Source organism: Sphaeramia orbicularis, chromosome 15 (genome assembly GCF_902148855.1).
Source record: "Sphaeramia orbicularis chromosome 15, fSphaOr1.1, whole genome shotgun sequence".
Classification (NCBI taxonomy): domain Eukaryota; kingdom Metazoa; phylum Chordata; class Actinopteri; order Kurtiformes; family Apogonidae; genus Sphaeramia; species Sphaeramia orbicularis.
In genome coordinates this window covers 30,767,710-30,789,648 of record NC_043971.1, presented here as the reverse complement: position 1 = coordinate 30,789,648, position 21,939 = coordinate 30,767,710, and the positions used below count along the sequence as shown (strand labels likewise).

General features: G+C 36.7%; 1 protein-coding gene across 1 annotated transcript in view; it reads right to left on the bottom strand.

The window, feature by feature from the left end:
* The window catches only part of ryr2b (ryanodine receptor 2b (cardiac)), a 90,697-nt gene that overhangs the window by 18,044 nt on the left and 50,714 nt on the right, over positions 1-21,939 (bottom strand). The window contains exons 55-83 of the mRNA XM_030156652.1: positions 21,813-21,902; positions 21,370-21,507; positions 18,468-18,545; positions 17,313-17,388; positions 17,040-17,163; positions 16,603-16,718; positions 16,249-16,325; positions 14,988-15,109; positions 14,746-14,795; positions 14,567-14,627; positions 13,920-14,167; positions 11,210-11,291; positions 10,724-10,854; positions 9,777-10,097; positions 9,446-9,683; positions 8,743-8,830; positions 8,543-8,629; positions 8,300-8,461; positions 8,073-8,135; positions 7,163-7,270; positions 5,652-5,764; positions 4,819-4,915; positions 4,100-4,227; positions 3,707-3,758; positions 2,987-3,040; positions 2,247-2,346; positions 1,944-2,023; positions 1,314-1,390; positions 1,083-1,156 (exon numbers count right to left, since the gene is read on the bottom strand). Of these exons, the coding sequence (XP_030012512.1) occupies positions 1,083-1,156; positions 1,314-1,390; positions 1,944-2,023; positions 2,247-2,346; positions 2,987-3,040; positions 3,707-3,758; positions 4,100-4,227; positions 4,819-4,915; positions 5,652-5,764; positions 7,163-7,270; positions 8,073-8,135; positions 8,300-8,461; positions 8,543-8,629; positions 8,743-8,830; positions 9,446-9,683; positions 9,777-10,097; positions 10,724-10,854; positions 11,210-11,291; positions 13,920-14,167; positions 14,567-14,627; positions 14,746-14,795; positions 14,988-15,109; positions 16,249-16,325; positions 16,603-16,718; positions 17,040-17,163; positions 17,313-17,388; positions 18,468-18,545; positions 21,370-21,507; positions 21,813-21,902 (3,235 nt within the window). The remainder of the gene's footprint in view (positions 1-1,082; positions 1,157-1,313; positions 1,391-1,943; positions 2,024-2,246; positions 2,347-2,986; positions 3,041-3,706; positions 3,759-4,099; positions 4,228-4,818; positions 4,916-5,651; positions 5,765-7,162; positions 7,271-8,072; positions 8,136-8,299; positions 8,462-8,542; positions 8,630-8,742; positions 8,831-9,445; positions 9,684-9,776; positions 10,098-10,723; positions 10,855-11,209; positions 11,292-13,919; positions 14,168-14,566; positions 14,628-14,745; positions 14,796-14,987; positions 15,110-16,248; positions 16,326-16,602; positions 16,719-17,039; positions 17,164-17,312; positions 17,389-18,467; positions 18,546-21,369; positions 21,508-21,812; positions 21,903-21,939) is intronic.

Below are 21,939 nucleotides of genomic sequence, written 5' to 3'. Positions count from 1 at the left end.
ACATAGTCACTCCCAAATGTTTATTGGTCAAGACCTGTTTTTTGTTTTTGTTTTTTTCAGTGCTCTTTCTATTACTTTATTTCAACTATTCCTTCCACTGACGGTTGAGAAAAGGATAGAGATACAGTCTTGAGAAAATGAGCCTACAGTACACATGTAAATATAAAAAAAATTACAATGTGTATGTGAATATCTGTATGTGCCTAAGATGTATATGTCAATGGAAAATTATAAAAAGCAATAAATAAATAATTATAAAAAACAAACTCATTTTTGCCCAATTTGATCCCAAGTGGGTCTGACCAGTAAAATAATAGCATAATAAACTATGAATAATGACGACTCCAAAATGTAAACAATATTATGCCTGTTACTAAATGTTTTGTGCTTTTATGAATCCACCGAAATCTGTAATGCACACGTATGATAAGTTGAGACGTAATATTGTTAAAATTGCACTTATTTTTCTTAAGAAATTTCAAAAGACAGTTTGTAAATGTAAATTTTTTTCATCATTTAACTTTGCTTTATTGCATTAAAACATAGAGAAATTTTTGGGAGTTTGCATTATTTCTAGGCTATTATGTTATTTTACTCATTCGGCCCATTTGAGATCATATTGGACTGTATGTGGCCCCTGAACTACAATGAGTTTAACATCCCTGTACTAAACTAAAGCATGGGAACATATATTATGCTTCACTGATGTGCCCATTATTGTATGACACAAACCAGGAGTTCTATATTTGGGGGCAAGGCTTTATTTGTTTGCATCAACCATGCCCCAAGCCATTATCATGGACCCAGCTCTTGACTAGCATTTTTTATTCAAAGAAAAATTGTATATGACAGGTGAGAAAAAGACTTCAGATAGAGAGGGGAGACAACAAAGAAATACCTTTCAGAATACCTTTGACTGATGGATATTGATAATATAAATGCCAGAAAAAGAAAAGAAAAAAGGGATTTAGGGTATGAATATAGAGCATGTTTAAGGCCAGGGATCTTACAGCTGTCTCCACAGCTATGACCTGACACTGTTTGCCAGAAATGGATTTTTTATTTCCATATGAATACAGTACCTGAGCGCTCGTCCATGGTCATGCCTAATCCTTCTGCCTTGTTCTGCCTCTCAAACGCATTCAGATCCAGAACGCTGCATAGAGGAAACCGCAACACAAATACAATAAGAAGACACATGTGCGCCGTAAAATGACGTAGTTTGGACAGTTTTCATTAATGGTTAAATCAAACCTGCCAGCCTTTTTAATACTTGATGGGATTCATCAGGAAACATTCCTACATTTACTCACCTGCACGACCGCATGAGTCCAGCCATGCTCTGAAAGAAGCCAACATCTCGCTTTTCTTTCAGATAATCCAGCATTTTCTATTAACAAAAAAACCAAAAAACATCATAGTCAAAGAGTGATATGTGGAGTAGGGTTATAACTAAAACTATATGATTAATTTAAGATTAAACTATGCTGCAGTTTTCTTGAGTCAAGGCAGCTTCTCAAGAAAATCACTTGTGTGAGATGTTCTTAAAAGAAAAACATTCAAAAGCTGGAGAAAAAGTCATTCTCAGTCAAGGTAGCCCTTTAACAAGTAAATAAGAACTTGATATTGAAGTTTCAAACAACATCTGCAAACTTATAGGGATTCATCTGAATAATATCTGAAGTGCAGGTGTGAGTCATACCACACTGTCTGACCATGAGACACATTCATTTGACTTAATTTACCTATTAGTATTCATTATTTGTCGGTAAAGCTTGAAAGCATTAATCAGTTTAATCAAGCATCTGCCATGACCTTTTTTTCCAATTTAAACAATGTACGTCCCTATTTAACCCACCATTGCATGATTTGTTTAACTTCTATAGTTTCTTTTGCGTCACAGTATTTAATGCTGTTTTGATGAGACAAAGGTAGTACTGCACCTTCTGAACAGTTTCATTCCCTCCATTGAGAATTGCAATACCCAGCTTCAGTGTAGGGCCAATCATGGAGCCCATGGATCCTGATGGGGAAAAAAAATACACAATATTGACAAAGACAAATCCACTCTAGACCATCTCAGTAACTTGGTTCTGTTACTTCAGTTCAATATGCAGTAAAAGTTAATTTTCCTGTTGGCGAATTAGCTCATCTGAAGCAACAATAGGTTACTAACAGAAAATGAGCCTGAATCAACAGACTCAACTTCAATTTGGGTTTGTTTCTCAGCATTTAATCTTTCCCACCTTTACTGGCACTGACTGCCTGCAAGACCATTTCAGACACCCCACGATGATGCAGCCTTGCCTGCTGGTACAGTAATTTCTGCTTTTCCATCTCCTTTTCCTGGCCCACAGAGAAGTCAGTTCAATATCACTTAGTTATTTGTTAGTCTATACACATACTCTATGTACTAAATATCTTCATTTAACATTTTGAAGGTATATTTTGCCTTTTAGATATAACAAAATGCCCACAGAACAATTATCAGATGATGAAAATACAGAAAGAGCAAAGACCGTCACATTTTATCAGTGGCCAATGCACAAAAAATATATGAATGTAAAAAACAACCGTCACAGAAAATGTCCCTGTGTAGCTTCGACTGCAGAGTCCCTTTATCAGAGTGCCTCAGACATTCCTTCTGACAGCGTTTTTTTTTACAATTTGTATATTTTTGGAGACACTGACTACTTATAATCTGTGACAGTCTTTTTTCTTGTATTTTTACTTGTATCTTGTATTTTAATTTTTGTTTTGTCCTTGTCCTTGATCAGCACCTGATTCCTTTACACACATCTACAGTTTTTATTCTTGACCACTACTAACGTTTTCCTTCATTTGTTTGGTAATACACTGCATTGTTCGTAAGAAATGATTGTGAACACTTTAGCCATTCATAATTAAATAATGCAGGCGTGTTATTCAACCAGTATCTTTCTATAGTCATTAATGATCTGGTGTCAAAGTAAGAGCTCATTCTTACTTCAAAGCTTTCCACTGGCTGCTCTTCATTATCATCTTGCTCTCTGTGGCAGCTCTGAGAATGCAGAAAGACACATACATAAAACATAAAATGTATAATCCCACCGTTCCAACTAGTGACAGGAATTTTTTCCACCATTTTGCATAATTTTTTGAACTGCGCTGTAAGGTTTTAATAAAGGTCAGTTTTAAAGGTGCGGTGCTTGATTTTTTTGTGTCATTGGGCAAAAATCCATTATTATCTTTGACCATAGTGTAATTGATGTGGTCTGAGAGGACACAAACCTTCTGAATCGCTCTGATTTTATCTAATTACAAGTGTTTTCAGACAGATAGGGGGGGTCAAATACTTGATTGACAGCTGTAATTACTGATCATTGATCAGACACTGGGAAATACAACCTAAAGTTGACCCCCTGATCTACTCTGTGTCTTGGAAGCTCGAAAAAAAAGCTCCACTTTTCCATAACAGCAGTGAAATGATGCCAGGTTATCTGTATTTAATCTATTTATTCGAACAATGAGTAAAAACTTGCAGAAGGATCGTATGCATTTTCAGTTTGGTGGGTTTTTTTAATCCTGATTTCATCTCCTGCAGCTTTAACATCAGTCTCATTAAATCACTATGCGATGTATTTTATTTCCAAATCTCACATATTTCGCCTTTGTGACAGTGTGTGCAAAATTCTGCTTCCATAATGTAACGCTTTTACATTATTACCTTAGCCATAATTGCAACATAAGACGTGTAGAGGTTGTCATCGCCAAGCTTCCTGCGAACAAGAAAGACAGATTTAACGTTTATTGGCGTGTGTCTTAGGGGTGTTTCCTAGAGTGACAAACAATAGTGGCAGGACTCTGCCATATGTTCAAAATGGTCCCATAAATCACGCTTCACAAATAATCTATCAATAACAACCCTGACAGAAAAATTATACTACTCAGGCACATCTATTCTAATAACAAACTGCTTTCTTGAACAGTTGTAAAGACCGACTAGAACATGAATCTGATGAATAACGACTGTCTTGATGATGGGTTTTAAGCAGCGGTGTAAGAACATAATAATGATCTTACAGCATTTGATGAGTTTACTGCATGAAAGAACACACACCTTTCTGTTTGGGCGCTTTGACTGAAAAGTGTGATTAGTTGTAGGAGGGGATCGATTGGTTTGACACCTATTTCCACATCCTTTTCTTCCTCTGTGTCGCCTCCGCACTGCTTCATCATTCCACCCTCCTGCAGTACAAACAGAGAGTTAAGACACTGATGTGTGTTAATAACTAGCCTAATGACTCACACTGGCTGTCCACAAGCCCTCATGGCTGATTAACCTTTAAATCACATCCTAAACACTATCATATATACACTATTGTATTTCTTGATGCCACACAGTGTACGTCCTGTCACACTGATAAATGTTTTGTGTGTAAAATGTTGTTGTTTGACAAGACACAAAGTACAGCCACCAACATAAATCTGATCTCTAGGTACAATTTATATCACACCGTTTGTATGACTATAAATCTATACAGACACTGTAAATATTAGACTACCAATAATGTTTACAGTTTGTTGTGTAAAATTAGCATTATTGCTGAAAATTGGAACTTGTTTACAACTCAGAAGAGGCTGATCTACAAAAAAAAAAAAAAATGCTCAGATGCTGAACATCACCGCTGTTTTAATGATGGTGAAAAGGTGGTTAAATTATTTTTAACAGTTTGCTTTAATTCAGTGATTGTAAACTGATCGTTATATCCTGTGAAAAAAGGCAAAACCTAAAAATGCTGCCTTCAGTGTCACAAAAAATATTCCACTAACACTCACAGTTAAATCTTCCACAAGCTTCTCTTCACAGTTGTAGTCCTCCGTTGATATCCAGGATTTGTTGTAGCCTTGGAGGAATAGGTTAACAGCTCTGTGCCTGGGAAAGGATTGCTTCTATTATTATTGTTCTGTTCTATTACTGAGAGTTTTCCCTATGAGGTGTTTTAACATATCGCACTGACCCTACCTTATCTTTGAAGAGGTATAACAAAAGAGACAATCAAGGATGTGCATTTATATTACTTGCATTGGAGAAAAGTACAAGAAACAAAAAAAACAACACAAAAGCAAACTTTTAAACCATAAAAGACATCTTATTATGCCTATTATTACTCGTGAAATGCAGCCTATTATTGCGATTATGATTGTTACATCCACCAGAGAGCAAATAGGTCTACACGACTGCAATAATTCACAACATCCAAGAAAATATATTAAAAATTCTGTCTCACCCACTAACCACATACAGCCAGAGGGTTTTCATATGCTAATGGTTCTGTTCCCTTTGGACCTGACATGTTTGAGACCGATAGTGTAATTATACATTACCTCTCCATCTCAGTCATGCTGTCAGCACAATGCAGAGCTGGCATTTACACTACTGAAATCTTTTGTCCTTTAAAATATGCTGCATGAGATGTAGGATTTCATACTCAGATTCTTTGTCTGCATAGTTAATATATAAGAGTTGAAGAGTAAATTACCATTGTGGGATGTGAAATTCCTCCACATCACTTTCCTCTATTTCTTCATTGTAGTGAGAGCTCCTTATGAATGGTAAAAACACTAAGCTTCAGTGTGCATGCAAAACATTACATATCCTCTGTTTATACCTTGGTAGGTTGTAAAGTGGAGCCATCCTTAGGCAGGCCACCACCGCACGCTTCCTCTGTTTGGATAAGACCTTTTTCCAGGCTGCTTTTCTGTTTCGCTGTGGGTGCTCCACCTGAACTCAATCCATAAGACAAGCAGTGCAACAAGTCACAGGAAACTTCAACATCAGGAGCATTTTTGAAATCTTCCATTTGCTTCTCATTAACAGTGCGAGCAATCCTCTTTCAAATATACTGTTTGTCCAAAATGAAATAAAACAGCCCTGTGATTCTCATAACAAAAGGTTCCTGAAAATTAATTAAAAGTGTCACACTTTAATGCAGTGACCATGCAAGGCTACAATTATGTGCTTGTAATTACTTTGACAGGGTCTATAAATGATGCAGAGCAAGCTAATTAGGTCAGTGAACTCAAAATCAGCACAGTATTATTTATTGGAAAGGTCTGCATTGAATTTTAGCAAAATGTACACCGTTTCTGTTTTGTTTTTTTTAGCAGCAGGTAAAAGTGCATCAGCCTCACATATATATAAAACAAAATGAGTCTTATTTGACTGCCCAGTTAAAGGACCCTGATGAACCAAAGGAAGAAAAAAAAAACCCAAAAAAACACATTATTCTGTTGGACTGCCTTTAGATTTGATTGTGAGATGCATTTGCCTTAGTACTGTACATGCCACATGATGCCCACTCCTCAATATTCACCACCTTGCATACATTTTTTGCTGATAGAAGAGCTGGACCACAGTGTAAAGTCTTCTACAACACATTCCAAAGATTTTCAATGAGGCTCATATCTGGACTCTGTGGTGGCCAATCCATGTGTGAAAATGGTGTCTCATGCTCCCTGAACCGCTTTTTTTTAATATATATATATATATATATATATATATATATATATATATATTTAAAGCTGATGAATCCTGGTATTCTCTGCTTGGAATATATCTGTGTCAGGGAAGAAAAAGTCGACTGATCCAGCTGAACTCTTTTTGGACACATAGCATTGCTGAACCTAGACCTGACCGACTGAATCTGACCAATTTCTATTGTAGGTCCTTGGCATGATGGGTAATCATTTCATCCACTTCTCTTCCCGCACCAATACATCTCTCATTCTGGAACAGGGTCTTTCTTTCTTTCTTTCAAGGTGGGCTCATCAGACCACATGACCTTTATCCATTGAAACACAGTCCAGTCTTTATGCTGAAACTGATGGTTGATTAAGAAATGTGAAGCTACTCACTCAGTTAGGATTAAAGCAGAAGCAATAATCACTGCAGTAATCATCATTTTCTTAGTTAAATCAAGATAATGGCTTTTTTGGCCGGGCAGTGTATACCTAACCTCTTAGGGAAGATGCATTATAATCAGTGCAGGCTCTTATGTAAACAGTAAACACATTCATAGACAATATCATGACATGACAGAACTTTAACCAAATATTTTTTTTAAAAATGCATCATATGGACACATAAAACAATGACGCCTCTGTATCTTTTTATTCCCACCTGGTCTAGATGATAAAGGACTCGAGCTACTCTCAGAATTCTGTTTACAGTTGTCTGAACATCGAAGGTGAGTTCTTGCCAGGCTGGGTTTTCTGCATAAAGGATGTCCTTCCATGAGCATTCTGAAGCCTGTGAGGACAAAAAAAAGAAGAAAAAAATATCTAATTCCTCAGCCTCAGGGTGTTAGAATAGCTACATGGTTGTGGTGCACTAGAGAAAAACCTTTAAAAAATACTTGTTCTTGTGTTCTTAAATGGACTACAGGTAAATATCCTTAACCATCATCGTAGCAGGTTTTATTTACTTTATTTACTCCTCAACAAAATATGGAGATGGTGATGTGGTTTGTTTAACTTTCGATGAAATATCTGTTTAAAAGAAACTTTCTTTAAAATATGTTTAAAAGAATATTAATGAAAACTGAGAAATTACAGTATTCTTCACCACTGACTTGTAAATAAACATATTTATCAGTGAGTCATAAAGGCAGAAATATTAAAAGACGCATTTTGTACAGAACAGTGTGGGTGTCACTTCCATGTCTCTTGTGCACAATGAGTTTTTGACAGAAATTATTAGAAAAAAGGCTTTGGGTTGTTCAAGCTTTGAGAGCATTCTTCAATTTAATTCATCACACACTTGTTGCCTTCTGCAAATTAAAAGTCATACGTACTCAAGCATGTCAATGAATATGCAGAATATCAGAGGAATGTAAGAATAACACACACTTAATTTGTTCTCCAGGGACCTGAAAGAAGAAAACCAAAATGTCTCCTTTTTCTGTCATTTGCACTTAATTTGTTATAGTGACAAACATATATTAAAATCCGAACACATACCAAACAGAAACAGACAACAATCAATCTAATAGCATTAAATAAATCTGGAAAATCCTCTTGATTGTGTTTACCTGGCTCTGAAGATGTAAAAGGCACTGCAAAACAGTCTCCCGAATCTCATCTTCAGTGTTCTTCTGTTAAAAGTAAATAAGAACCAATATTAAATTTCTACAACAGATACTTCTTGAGACAACGTCTGCCTTATTAAAAGGAAACATATTACACAGAGATTAAAATCATGAGCAGTATTATCATAGGGCCTAAGTTAATGCTAACTCGGTACACATATCCAGCCCACCTGAATGAAACCACTCTTAGCCAAAGCGATAAGGCTCTGGTCGCTTGGAAAACAAACCCCGAGTCCCACTGGGATCAGTCTCTTCACGGAAGCTACAATCAGAGAGGTGTGCGTGGAATAACGATCCCCTTTCCGCTTCATGCCGCTCTTCTCATTGTCAAACTGAGTATTGAAAAGCAATGAAGATAAATTAAGGCTTGAAAGACTACAATGACAGCTGAAAACTTCTTTGTCATTGCTCACCTTGGACATCTTCCTGCTGTTCACCAAAAAAGACAAGTTGTTGATTTCATTTTGGACGACATAGTTCTGTTCCTCCCATTTGAAATTCTGTTGCAAACACAGGTGTAAACTGCATTGTTTACAAGGTGGGAAATTGGATGCTATTGACAAAGGTATTGACAAAAGGTATAAATGACAACACTATTATGTGTCATCCTCACATGAGATTTGGCCCAGAATATAAAGACCTCTGCCACCATGTTGAACAGCTGCTCAGCATCCGGGTGTAATTCTCTCAGCCAGCTGGCTCTAAAACAGGATACGCCAAAAAACATCACATTAACGTCATGAAATTCTCACTCGGAACCTCTACATGAGACTGAAACTCATGAAACACCATGTGTCATTCTTTTTTAATATTACAAAGGAATAGGTTTTGAATACAGATGAATAAACATATCAAACATAAAATACATCAAATACAACATAGTGTTTGTTGTATTTATGTTTGCATTGTAGAACACAAATAAATTCTCATGGGTCTACATAGAAATTTAGGAGTGACATTAATATTCACGACTACTACTACCACTACAACCACTACTACTACTAAATAGTAATAATAATAACGACTCACTTGGCCATAAGTAAAGGACGTCTCAAAAAATTAAATAAAATTATATTACAATAATTATAATAAAAAACAAAAATGTAAGGATATATCTGGAGTCAATGTCCCTCACTGAGATTTCCAGGTGCCAATGAATTGCTTGAATTGTTTATTCTTTTAAACTGTATTTTGTTCTACTGGAAAACATCCTATCAACCAACTAGCATTATACTAATTAAAAGTTAAACCCTAATTTCTGTGCCCCATGAGTTTCAAAACCATTGCCTCATCCTCTCCATGGGAGCATGTCTTACCGATTTAAGTCCACAAATGGGATGAGGAGGGGATAGAAGGCGTAGAGGTCTCGCACAAGCACACTAAATTTCTCCTGGATCTGCAACTCTGCTTCAGCAACAACACACCCTTCTGCCTTCATCTGCTCCTCCTCCAGCAACACACATTCAGCTCTTTTCCTCAACTTCTCCATCAATGGTAGAAAATTACTCTTTAAAAGTTCAGTGTGGGCGTTGCATATGATTGGCTGAGAAAAAACTAATGAGTAGGAACTGTTAGTTGCAAAGAAAGGGGTGTGAAAGGCATAAGTGTAAAAACTATTTATACATCCACATGAGAATCCAGCATTACCTGCTAGTTGTTTCATCCAGCCACCCTGGCTGTCTCCCACATGGTTGTTGATGATGCAGAGGATGTGGCCAAGCAGGTCACTGACATGCTGAGGAGTGACAGAGCTGCAGATTGGGCTGTCTGGCTGGCCCTCAGGGCCCCAGCCCCACCAATGGGACATGTAGCTGCACAACATGGGCAGCGTGACCTCTGTGACATGGATGTAGGGAGCTTGGCGAGCTCCAGCCCCAACACTTGCCAATTCCTCCACTTCTCCAAGAGCCTGTTCCAGAGAGGGCAGAAGGGGACAAGTATCCTCCACCTGATCTGGCAGCCCCAGGTCTGATAGAAACAGAGATAGGGTATCAGGCTGAGAAAGAGAGATTTAGCCTTCGGTGATGTGAAGCCTTCAAGGGCATGAAGAACAAAAGGATGAAGGAGGAATTTTTGAGGTTTCACTGATACCAGTGTTATTATTGATCCTGTTTATTGGTCTGATTCATTAGTGATTCTCTTGTTGGGAAAAAAAAGGCCTACACTCAAGGTTATCTAATGTAATTGAGACATGGATATGCACAGATGGGAAGCAGTGGGAATTGTAAAGAGGGTCCTGTTGGTGGTATTCCTGGAATTTAAGCCAATGTTGCACAAGAAGGCTGAATATATTAAATGATTTTTTAATAGATATTACTGTCAACATCTTTCTTTGTGTAATGAAAACATTCAAACAAACATTATCTTCCTCTCTGCTAATTACATCGAAGTGTTCATCAATGTGCAACAGTAACAAAAATATCTAAAACACAGAAACAACAGCACCAATAAAAAGCAGTGATAAGCTCTGAAATATATGATTTTGATGGACCAGTCAATTTAGAACCAGATCTCTATTTCCACCCCTATAAAAAGAGCAAATAAAACATTAAACTGTGTTTGCAATTGACAAGTACATTTATTATTATCATTACCTTTTCTTTCAATTGCATCCATGGTGTTGAAGATAGAATAAGGGTTGTTTTCATCTAGTGCAGGCTCCAGGAAGCATACAGGAAAAGCTCCGGTAAGTGCTGCCAGGCATGCACCTGCTGCTGGTCTTTGCCTAAATAAAAACACACTGTTATATTGGCACACAAAATGACTAGTGTCCAAATTATCTGAAACCTTGTAGATCCGAAATGCTAACATACATATTAGTCTATTGGCAAGATGCCTTCCTTTCTCTCTAGGGTTCAATTACTTCCTTTGATTTATCCTCAAATAGTTTTGATAAATCAGCAAGAAAGAATGAAAATACAGTTATATTAGTTGACATGATTTTAACTGTATTATTTGCATGTAACCATAAATTCAAAACATTTATATAAGAATGACAAATGTCTAATTAAAAGTTACTGTTAAAATAAATAAAACTACAGATGTTTAATGAAGACTTCTTAATGCTTGCAGGGAAGTACCCTTCCATGTAGATGCTGCTGCTGGTGCCAAGAGAGTAGAGACTGTTGAGAATCCTGTAACAGGAGACCTGGATATTCCCCACTGGAGAGACAAGATGATGTTTAGAGCCACGTCCATGCAGGATTCTTTTCACAACTGAAGACACTGATAAGAAAAGCTCGTACTACTGTATACAATCACAGTAAGATGGAGCAGCTGGATGGCTGCTTATTCAGGTAATGAATGACTCCTAGAAGGTCACAGCATCAGTGAGGGAGACGGTATGCTACTGCTGATCTGTGGCCATGACTGACACAGTAAACGATAATGAGAGCTGTTTCAAATATGGAGAAGGTGGGACGTTGAGGGGAGGTCATCCCTGAGCGATTTCTGGGTTGTGAACAGCAGATGTTCATTCTGCTCCTTAGCATATGGAGGGATGTGAATGAGACTGCTGGAAATATAGTCTGGTTATATTTTCACTACTGTAAATTAGTACAGGGCAGCACGGTGTGTGAAGGAGTAATATTTGCTCATTCATTCGTTCTTTCTGCTCATGAACAAATACAATACATGTGTACACTGCAAATTTATAAACATAACATATAGAATACTGTGTAAAAGTCTTAGGCCAACATTATGTTTGTTGGTTTATTAAAGACATAAATACCACATAATGTATTTTTCAGTTTCTGTATTAACATACATTCTGGATATATGGGAAGTATGTACAGCAATAATAACTAAAATTCTAGCTTCTATAAATCAAAGAGGCTGTATTTAGTGTGACCTCCCTTTGCACTTAACAGATCTTTAACCCTTCCGTTCAAACAATATGAGATTAATGGCATTCATTTTTAAATGTTTTATACTTGGTTTCATTCAACACATTGTCCATTCTACCTGCCCCTTGTCATGGAGTCAGGGGTAACACTAAATAGTCACTTTAACCTTTAGAACCCATTTAGTTCAGTTTTTGGTGTGTTTTTTGAGGCCATCTCCAATATTCCATGTATTTTCTTGTATGTGAAGAATGAGAAATAAATATGTATGCTCATTTCAACCCAGCAAAAACCATAATGTGAAAGGTGTGTACATTATACCAAGTGAAAACATTTATTTATATACAGTGTAAAGTTTGCACATATATGTAAATTGGACATATCCCACAGGTTTTATTACTGACTTTAAGAGAGGGACCATGTTCTGCCACAAAGGTGGAGTTGGAGGAGCACAAGGGGTGATGGGTGAGTTAATGCTAAATGCTACCTTCCAAAAAAGTACACTTCCAACATTAGCATAACAAAATCATTTGACAGTCTCATTACTATAACTTACTGACTACAGGTTTTTTTCTGTCACAAAGAAAAAAAAAAGTTTCCTTCAATGTAGTAAAAAAGCTCGATTGAATAAAGAGGTTCATTTTGGCAGGGATGCAAGCTGTCAATCACACCTGCCAAAAATGCCCAAAAATGTTATTATCAGAAGAATATTAATAATTGGAGGGTCCAAATAAAGCAAAGTACAGAGTTACTCCTCCCTAAAAATACTAAGTTTCTTCTGTAGAAATTCAGTGTAATTCTACGAGGATCTGCATGTAGCAGATGTCAGTGACTATACTTTTTTTTTTTAATTAGTGATAGTTAAGACAATGTGGACAGAAAAACAACAACAACACAAAGGGGAAATCAAACAAATAAACAAACCAAAAACAACAACGACAGAGTACTGACAAACAACAACAACATCATCATATTACAATGAAAAGGATCACAAATGTAAATAGCAACTAAACACTATAGCTTGGTTAGGGGCAATAGGGAAAAGGGGAAGAGGAGGGGTGTGTGTGTGAATGAAAGTGAGAAAGAGAGAGGGGGGAGTGAGGGGGAAAATAATAATTGTTGTAATAATACAAAAATACATAATAATCATACCAGTAGCCTAATTTGCTAGTATTATTGTGGCGGTGGTAGCGGCAGAGGCAGTCACAATACAACAATGAGTTAAATAACTGAATATTTGTAATAATGTATTTGTATCAGTTCCTATCAGTTTTGAGTTGATATGAATTAATTTAAATTAATATGGCTATGGGGGGGGTGGAGCCCAGCACGCAGAGCCCGAGGAGGGGACTATACTTTAACATACTACAGTGTTGGCTTCACTTTCATATTTTGTATGATTATCTACAAATTACAGTACATTTTTAATAAATGTGCATTGAAACATGTTACTAATGGTCCTTTCATTTTTTGTTACAAATTCAGTCTAGCCAGAAGATGCATGTTAGTGTTAAGTAAATTAAGTCAACATCACTTGTGATATAAATGCATATGTCATATTACACTTCCATATGGGGTGTGATATGAGTGTCTTTGCAATTACTGCATATATTAGTGTTATTAGAGGATGATTAAAAGTGCAATATTATTCTTAGTTAAACTGAAAGCATTAAAAATCACAAAAAAATCACAAATACTCCAATTGGATTCAGTGAATTATCAATGCCATAATAACTCACATATTCACATATATGTTCACTTATAATATTAAGTTCATTCAGCCATTCATTCCATGGCTTACATTCTAGGATTTACATAATAGTTTGTGCTACATTTATCTCTGGCAGTGCAGTAGCAGTGAGTTCCCTTGTTTTAATGATTTAGAAATGCAGAATCAATAATTTAAGCCTTTCTTCCTTGACTATTCAATGCCGAGTTTGCCCCTTACCCAAGAGGTCTGCGCCATAGTTTTGGTTGCTAAGATGCTGGAAGAGGGAAGTGAGAGTTGGGAGGAGGACAGAGGTTGTGAAGCTGACAACTTTAGCTACTCCTCTCGCCTGCTGACTCCTACTCTGAGGAAAAGGAGCCAAGGTCACTGGAGGGTTTTCCACTGTCATCTCCAGATCGGCTGCAGCTGCCTCGAAGAACGAGTGGAGAGACGCCTGGATACACTCTTTGGCTGAATTCATCAGCGTCCTGTGGCAAGAAGGTGACACGTTAAGTTAATTTTACTGTGTCGTGATGACTGTGCTACTTCGTAATCTAAAACAACTGAGCGAGTGAGAGTGTAGAAAATGAGCACATAAATGGAGTCACACAATGTCACTTTGCACAAGCAGTTCACATAAAAACCTATTTAGTGGTGATGTGTTCACCCAGAGAAGTTCAAATGAAGACAAAAACCGTCATGCTTCAGAGGCATTCTCTTTAGGGAGTAAAAGTGATATCAACCACAATTAGATAGCATCAGTGTTTCAGTGGCTCAATTACACAAGTCCTCTCCTACTCTGACAGGGTGGTGTGACAGCATAGTGACCGCAGGCAGAGTGGAGACATCGATTTAGACAAAGTGTGACAGTAGTGCCATCTAGCTACCTGGCATCCAAAGCCTGGGCCAAAACCTGAAGGCAGCTTGTAAATGAAGAAGCTTCATTTCCTGACAGAAACGAGTACAATGGAATACAATTAGATGAATGCACAAATAGTAAGAGATTTGACAAGCAGGAAATGTGTGTAATTTTGTGTTTTTTACTTTTTCTACACACCATCCTTACCGAAAAGTGAGACCCCATGTCGTACTAGAGCTGCCAGCTTACAAAACAGGCTGGATTTTGGGAAAAAAGATGAAGAAAAATTATGAAGGGGCAGATCCCTGAATGAATGACAGCATAGAAAGATATTCTAATAATAACAGCCCAGTCATTGCACAAAGCTGAGAGAACTGACCTATAATGGCTGACTTTTAACTACCGCTACTTTAATCAACACCCTACATTTTCACAGGAATCACATATACCTTGCAATTATCTCCTTTTCCTTTATTGAGGCGTAGCTTTTATGAGTATTTGAAGAGAGAGAGGTGGACAGAAAATACTGACAGTGGCTTTTTATGTACTGTTCCAGAAGAGGAAGGACAACCTGTTGAAAAAAATACAATAAAATTCATGCACATTTTGCTTTAATCTCTTGCAATGATTTGATAAGCCTGCCTTTTACAGTCCTTTTACTAAGTACTTACCTGACAAAATATGCTAAATTGACGACTACACTTGAAATACAGATATAAACCCCCATTATTAGACATTGTTATCAGATATTACTTCATAATATGAAAGGTAAGAGCTTGATAATATCATAGATAAAAATAGGGCTTCTTTTCAAAGTGCACTTTCACCTTAGTTACTGACAAAATAACAAGGATTTACCCAGTATTTAAGACCATATATCATAAGAGCAAAGGGAAACAGTTGAAGTATATAAATGAAGCATTAATATAATGTTTATATCAATTCTTTAACATTGATGTAGATGGCCTTTAGTGCTCTAATATGGAAATGACTTTGAGATTTTTCTATCGTTAAATAAAATAAAAAGGTCAAAATGAAAAATATAGGGAAGTGTGACTCCCAGTCTAAGTTAATATCATTTTCTACCGGTAATAACTACACAGTAGATATTTGGGTAGATGAATAACATTGGAAGTCTAGCGTAAAAGGCATGGATTAAAAAAAAAAAAGTGATCACTGCTGGAGCCATCATTAATAATCCATGTTACACAGGCTTTCAAAGATCTGTGAGGGAAAAAACACAAGAAAAATCATAGACACACACAGACATGTTAGTCCAGTTGAGTGTGAGCGGAAGCATGAGGTGTAGAGATCTGAGGCATGAATGTTCACAGCCTTGGCTGACTGGGTTACACTCAGGGGATCCCATAAATGAAAAATAAACCCTTATCATTTGCTGGCTCCATAGAGGCAGAACTGCGTGGGAAGGTTTAATCAATGTCCTGATGACAATCGACACTCCCACATGGATTTACAAAATGGTTAAATAAATTAAAGGGCCACAAAGGATTTTACTTAGAATGGCTGCCCATGGCAACATTCTAACAAAATGAATTAGATGATGTAAATTGAATTAAATAAGAAATAGGCAAAGGAGAACAAAGAAAATGGCACGAGAAACACCGAAAGAGGTCTAAATCAATGTTAATGATTCCCTATACTGTTGATTTTTTTTACTGTGTTTTGATATGGATTAGACGTGAGGCAAACCTTGGGAAAAAAATGAATTGGTTGCTGATGTGCAGCTCTCTCTCCTTTAGCGATATGTCCTCGGGCTTGCAACACTTCTGGAAAGAAAAATGCAATAAAAGTATTTTCAAGACAATACAACAGTTATAACAGTACAATACATGGTAGAAAAGACTAAGAGGAGAAGAGTAAGAAGGATGGAGCTTGAAAAACCTTTCAAATCTACAAGGAGCGTAACAGCTAATTGATTCTAAAACTAAAGACTGAACAGACTGTCACTGAGTAATAGGATCAACTGTATAAATTCAAGTGACATGCTGTATATTTAACTTAATAAGTGCTACATCCTCACATTAATGAGCACTAGAACATTACCCAGCTCCAACATGTGCTCTTGGGCGTCATCTGTGTGATACAGCAGCTGCTGAAGCAGAGTGAAGCCAAAGCAGTTGGCTATGGCTGGAAAGTCCATCTCCCCTGTCTTCTTTTCCCTTTAGAGGAAGAATAATCAACAGGGCCGTGTAACACATCTTATTTTTGACCCGAGCAAGAGCTGTCGGTTTACTATAAACATTTTTCAGAAGCAAAAATTTCAAGATAATATAATCTTATTCCCTCGAGCATTTGTACTGTCATGACCTGGAACCCAAGTAGTAAAATTAGAACCAAACAAGAGGCACAAAACATCTCTTGTGTGGTTCTTTTCAAAGACGTCACTGCAACAACACTATGGAGATGAAAATGAAACTCTTCATTTTCTACTCACTTCATGCAAAACACAATGCCCTTTGAAACATTGATACTATATCCACCTCCACACAGTGTAGCCATTAAGCTGCAGGAACTTGAGGATATCCTGGGCTCTTTCTCTGAATTTGGTCTTCTCCTTGGCTGTCAGAGTATTGTAGGGTGCAAGCATAGAATGACCACCTCCTCCTGAGAAGAAAATGGGTCAGGCTCAATGTAAGAAAAATGGGCGGAGAAAAAATAACAAAAGGAGAGGTGAGAATAATAGGGAAAAGAAAAAAAAGAAGGTCAGTCATTAATAGGTTTCTAGCATCATCTTAAGAAAACTGCTCCCCTACCTTTACTCTCCAGTTCTGTCTTCTTCCTCTTGGCCCAGGCATTGTGGTAGTTTTCAGCCAACTGCTCAGCCATCGCCTTTAAATAAAATAAAACCACAGAATAAATCCTGAGTCTTATTCTCTGGGACAGGAGTTTAATGGATGACAAGATAAAGCTTGGGCACAGATAATGGCAAAATTCATCAGCTATTTCAACATCAACTTTCCATTAAAACCATTAGTGAATATCCGAAAGGGTCCCTTCAAGGAGACTATTTCTGTCAAGGAACTGCATATTCCACAGCTACAAATGTACAGCTCCCACAATATGATTACACAGCACTATGCATAATAGTGGTAAGAGCAGACGTTTTATCATAACTGCACATTTCAGGAGAGACTGAAATCAGCGTAACACTGTTTTTTCATGCAGTAATGCATATTAATGCATTTCGGAATGCAATTATTTTTCACTGCTCAGAGAAAAAAACCTGTTTACCTTCTACATTACAAAACTTGCAGTATGTTAATATGACTCCTCATGTGTCACAAATAGAACACATCTCATTTTGTACCAAATATAATGATGTATACAGGGTTTCTGCAGGTATCAGCAAATCTAATTTAATGCTTTTAATACCCTTTTTAATGCCACTTTAAACAAATTTAATGCCCATGTCCAACTGCAGATACAGTTTTATATATAATTTTAGGACAGTTTACCGTCAACAGGCTTAAACCAGGTTCTGAATAGTACCTCCTCTAATCACTTCCGCTGAAACTTGCATTTTTTCCATTTTTCCGACATTTGCTAATATTCCCTCCACTCTTTCACCACGGCATGAGCACGCTCATAGCACATTGGATTCCAAGCATCCGGTGTTGTGACTTTGTGTATCGGCCATAAACAATAGCCAATTAAAGGGTTCGGCCTGTCAATCATCACACTATACTTCCCATTAAAATTATTAAATGTTTATATAATCAAAATAAATTATGAATAACAATGTTTTTTTTCATCAAGTGTATTTCATTTTTTAATGCCTCTGGACATCAAATTTAATGCTTTTTAACATCATTTAAGGCCCAACATTTCACAAAATCTATTTGATGACTTTTAATGCTTTTTAATGACCTGCAGAAAGCTTGGTATAAAGCAAAAAAATAATAACTTACACACTGGTCCCATGACAAGGTGATACTACTCATATCCATAGGTTTGGGGCTGAAGGTTGATGCACCTTCAAAAGATAACTGAAAAAGACAAAACAGGATTTAACCTTATTTATGTGTATATGAAATTAACGTGTAGAGGAGGTAAATATATATATGAATGTATAGACGTACAACACCATAAAATTGTTATACATGTCACCTATTTGGAAAAGTGATTAGGGTGCAATATAAGTCATATAAATTACATATGTATTAAAAGGAGCTATTAGTAATGGTTCTGTTTTAAAATGTTCAAAAATGCCAAATGTGGTCAAAGTGAGATTTTACCAGTGGTGTTCTCTTTTGGCCTAAAGAATCAGAATCACTGTCCCACATTTACACCCTACAATTTTTTGTTCAATGAAAATCCATTAAATTATTCACATCAATCTAATCACTTTATCTCATACCTTTTCTATTTTTTCCCCCTTGCATTACTTCCAGTAGTGCATGTTAGTGTGCTTGTCCAGTCATATTTCAGTCATCATGTGTTGCCAGGTAAAAGACGTTTGCCTTGAGGTTTTCACAATGAACAAAATAGCCTCTGTAACTTCAAATAAATGACAATGAACCAGTTGCTTTAACCAATCAGATTTCATGTCAGCCACACAGGGGTGAGCAGGTGAATAATAATGTTGAAATATTTATGTTATTTGGTTGGATGGTCAAAGAGCAACCTCAGCTAGCGAACCGCATCTGTAGCAACTTGCTTAAGCAAAAATATATTGGTTGAGATTTAATAGTTGTTTTCCAAACCCGCAATTGCTGACTGAGGAGAAAAAATGGATTTGGCCACCGACATAATACAAACTAATCATCAGTCTAATGCATTCTATAAACATTTTATGTATTCGTCATTTTATTAAGTAAGTATTGATGATTCTGCTTGACATGATGGACATGGTGCAGCTGTGGCTGTAGTAAAAGGAGGCCTGCTGAGTTGTGTTTGTTTAGTAATGACATTCAATCTGACTACTTGAGACACTTGTCTGTGATGCAACGCCCTGTTACAATGTTGTTGTTTTTTTTAAATATATATAGAATTGATGGTACAGTATTGATATTACAAGGTGAATTAAATCAGCAAAAGCACCACTGAAGGCCTCATTGCAAAACACACCGACTGATTGTTACCATCCTGATTGTGATGTAACACACCCTCAACTGGCTAAAGATCAACTTTACAAGCAACAAATGTGGGTTGGAAAATACACTTTGCATTTATACGCCACTAAAGTAATATGTCAATTAGGTAAACAGTTGCACACAACAGTACAAATTAGATAATTTAGCCCCAGTAAAATGTTCTGGAATAGTAAACAGTAGATTAATCATTTAGGGATTAGAACATTAAACTTTTTTTTTAAATTTCTGAGATTCAAAAGTACCATTATCTTTAGAGGCAAGTTATTATCCTGCTCTTTCACTGTCTGCGACAAAGTAATGACCTGAGGACACTGCCTCCAGCTGCTTTATAATTATACATTTTTTGGACATTTTTTTTAATTTACCTCTGTAATTCCTAACTGTGTCCTTAATGCTATTTGTAAAAAAAACAAAAAGAGGAGCTAAAGGACAACAAATCAGCGTGATTAAAACATTTCTTCCAGAAAAACTGGAGGACACTTATTCTGGCCACAGGAGAAAACCGTTTTCACTGAAAAATCCCTACTATCACCACATGTTTCACCAGTGTACCAACAGTTTACAATATTTTATTAGTGTAAGGTGTTTTATTGAGTTACCTTGTGAAATGTCATGAGTAAATTCAACTTTAGTTGCAGTGTGCGTCTATAGTGAAGGGGAAAACAGAGGATGAACTCACGACCTCTGTTGCAGGTGACAACAGTGAGTCAATAAAACGTGCCACCATGGCTCAGTCTACAGAGCCTCCCTGTTATTGTTTTTGAGCTCTCATAAGTACAAGTGGACTTCATAACCTCCTATGTTGTTAGCTAATGAGACCCTGGAGAGTTTGAGACAGAATTGAGAGTGTTCATTAAGATACAGCGCCACTCTCAAATACTCAGCAGTATTGCACTTAGTGTGTGACAGAAATACTGAGTTCAATGCTTGTTATGAAATAGCATTTTACATGAAGTGCACAGTATTTCTTATGCAAGTTCTGTAAGAGCTGAAGGTGGCATGAGATTTAGCAGAGGCGCCATCTCAAATTTTTATGTCTTCCTGAGACCCAGGAAAATACAAGTTTTTTTTTTTTTTATTGTCCATTAAATAACTGTCTTGATTGGACAGACTAATGCATCAGTTTTTTTTTTTTTTTACAGATTTCTTTTTTAAGTAAATCTGTGAAACTCTTGTCCCCTATAGAGAGGGAAAAAAAGGCTTTGCTGAATCTCGAGAGGATGTACAGGGCAAACTCTGATTTGCTGTAATACCATTTTGTATCACTAGAGTGAGTAGTGAGCTACTGGGGCCTTGAATCTGCCAAATACAAAACATTAAATTCTGAGTAGCTCACCTCAGCTCAGTAATTCTAACCTCTTGTCATTCATTTAGAAGGAAATCAGCATCACCACCCACTCTTGTAAGAAACAACATTCACAGAAATTCACACAAAAGAAGTGATTGAAAAAAAGATGCAAACTCATCTCTCAGTGTGTGAAATAATAAAGTCTGATGCTGAACTTATATTTCTTCTACGCTAGTATGTTAACACCAGCAACAGTAACTTTATGTTTGCAAAGTTTGTCATTTGTTAATGTGGAATACAATCTAAACTGTGACAGATCTTGTGTTGAATATTAAAAATGACTTTAGTGCATCCCATCAATAACTACAAAAATAATTTTAACTAAATCTTTCTGTACATCAGTGCTTACCACATGTAGACTACACATACCTGTCCAGACTGGGAAACTCTCCGTGTACATGTATGCATTCCAAATACATCTCCTTCTTTTGTTCTTTCTATCGACCACCCAAAAGCCAGCATGCTCTTTATTGTTTCTTTAATAGACCAGCGATAGACTTCTTTGTCCTGGAAACTCAAAAATACGCAGTAGACACACAGATGAGAGTGTAACATAACAAGAAAACACACTACAGACTGAATTTTTAATACAAATTAATAATAAAACATGGTGCTGATGAAATTGAAAACAGCTACTCATTCTCAACATCACATTCCGCAAGAAAGGCAGTATGTAATATTTCCAAGGCCATGAACAAAACAATTTTAATCTTTTATACGTATTGCATAGACCATTTTTCCCAATACACAGCCGCTTGGACTGAAACACACACACATACACACTCACTATAAAAATGGACTTTTCATTGTACCTTCTCAGCGAGAGCCCTGTATGGCTTGAGGAGTGGGTGAACCTTTGAGTTCTCGCATAGCTGCTCTCCATGAACCCAGCCATTGGCAAACTGACACAGACAACACACATATTCATTAAAAAAAACA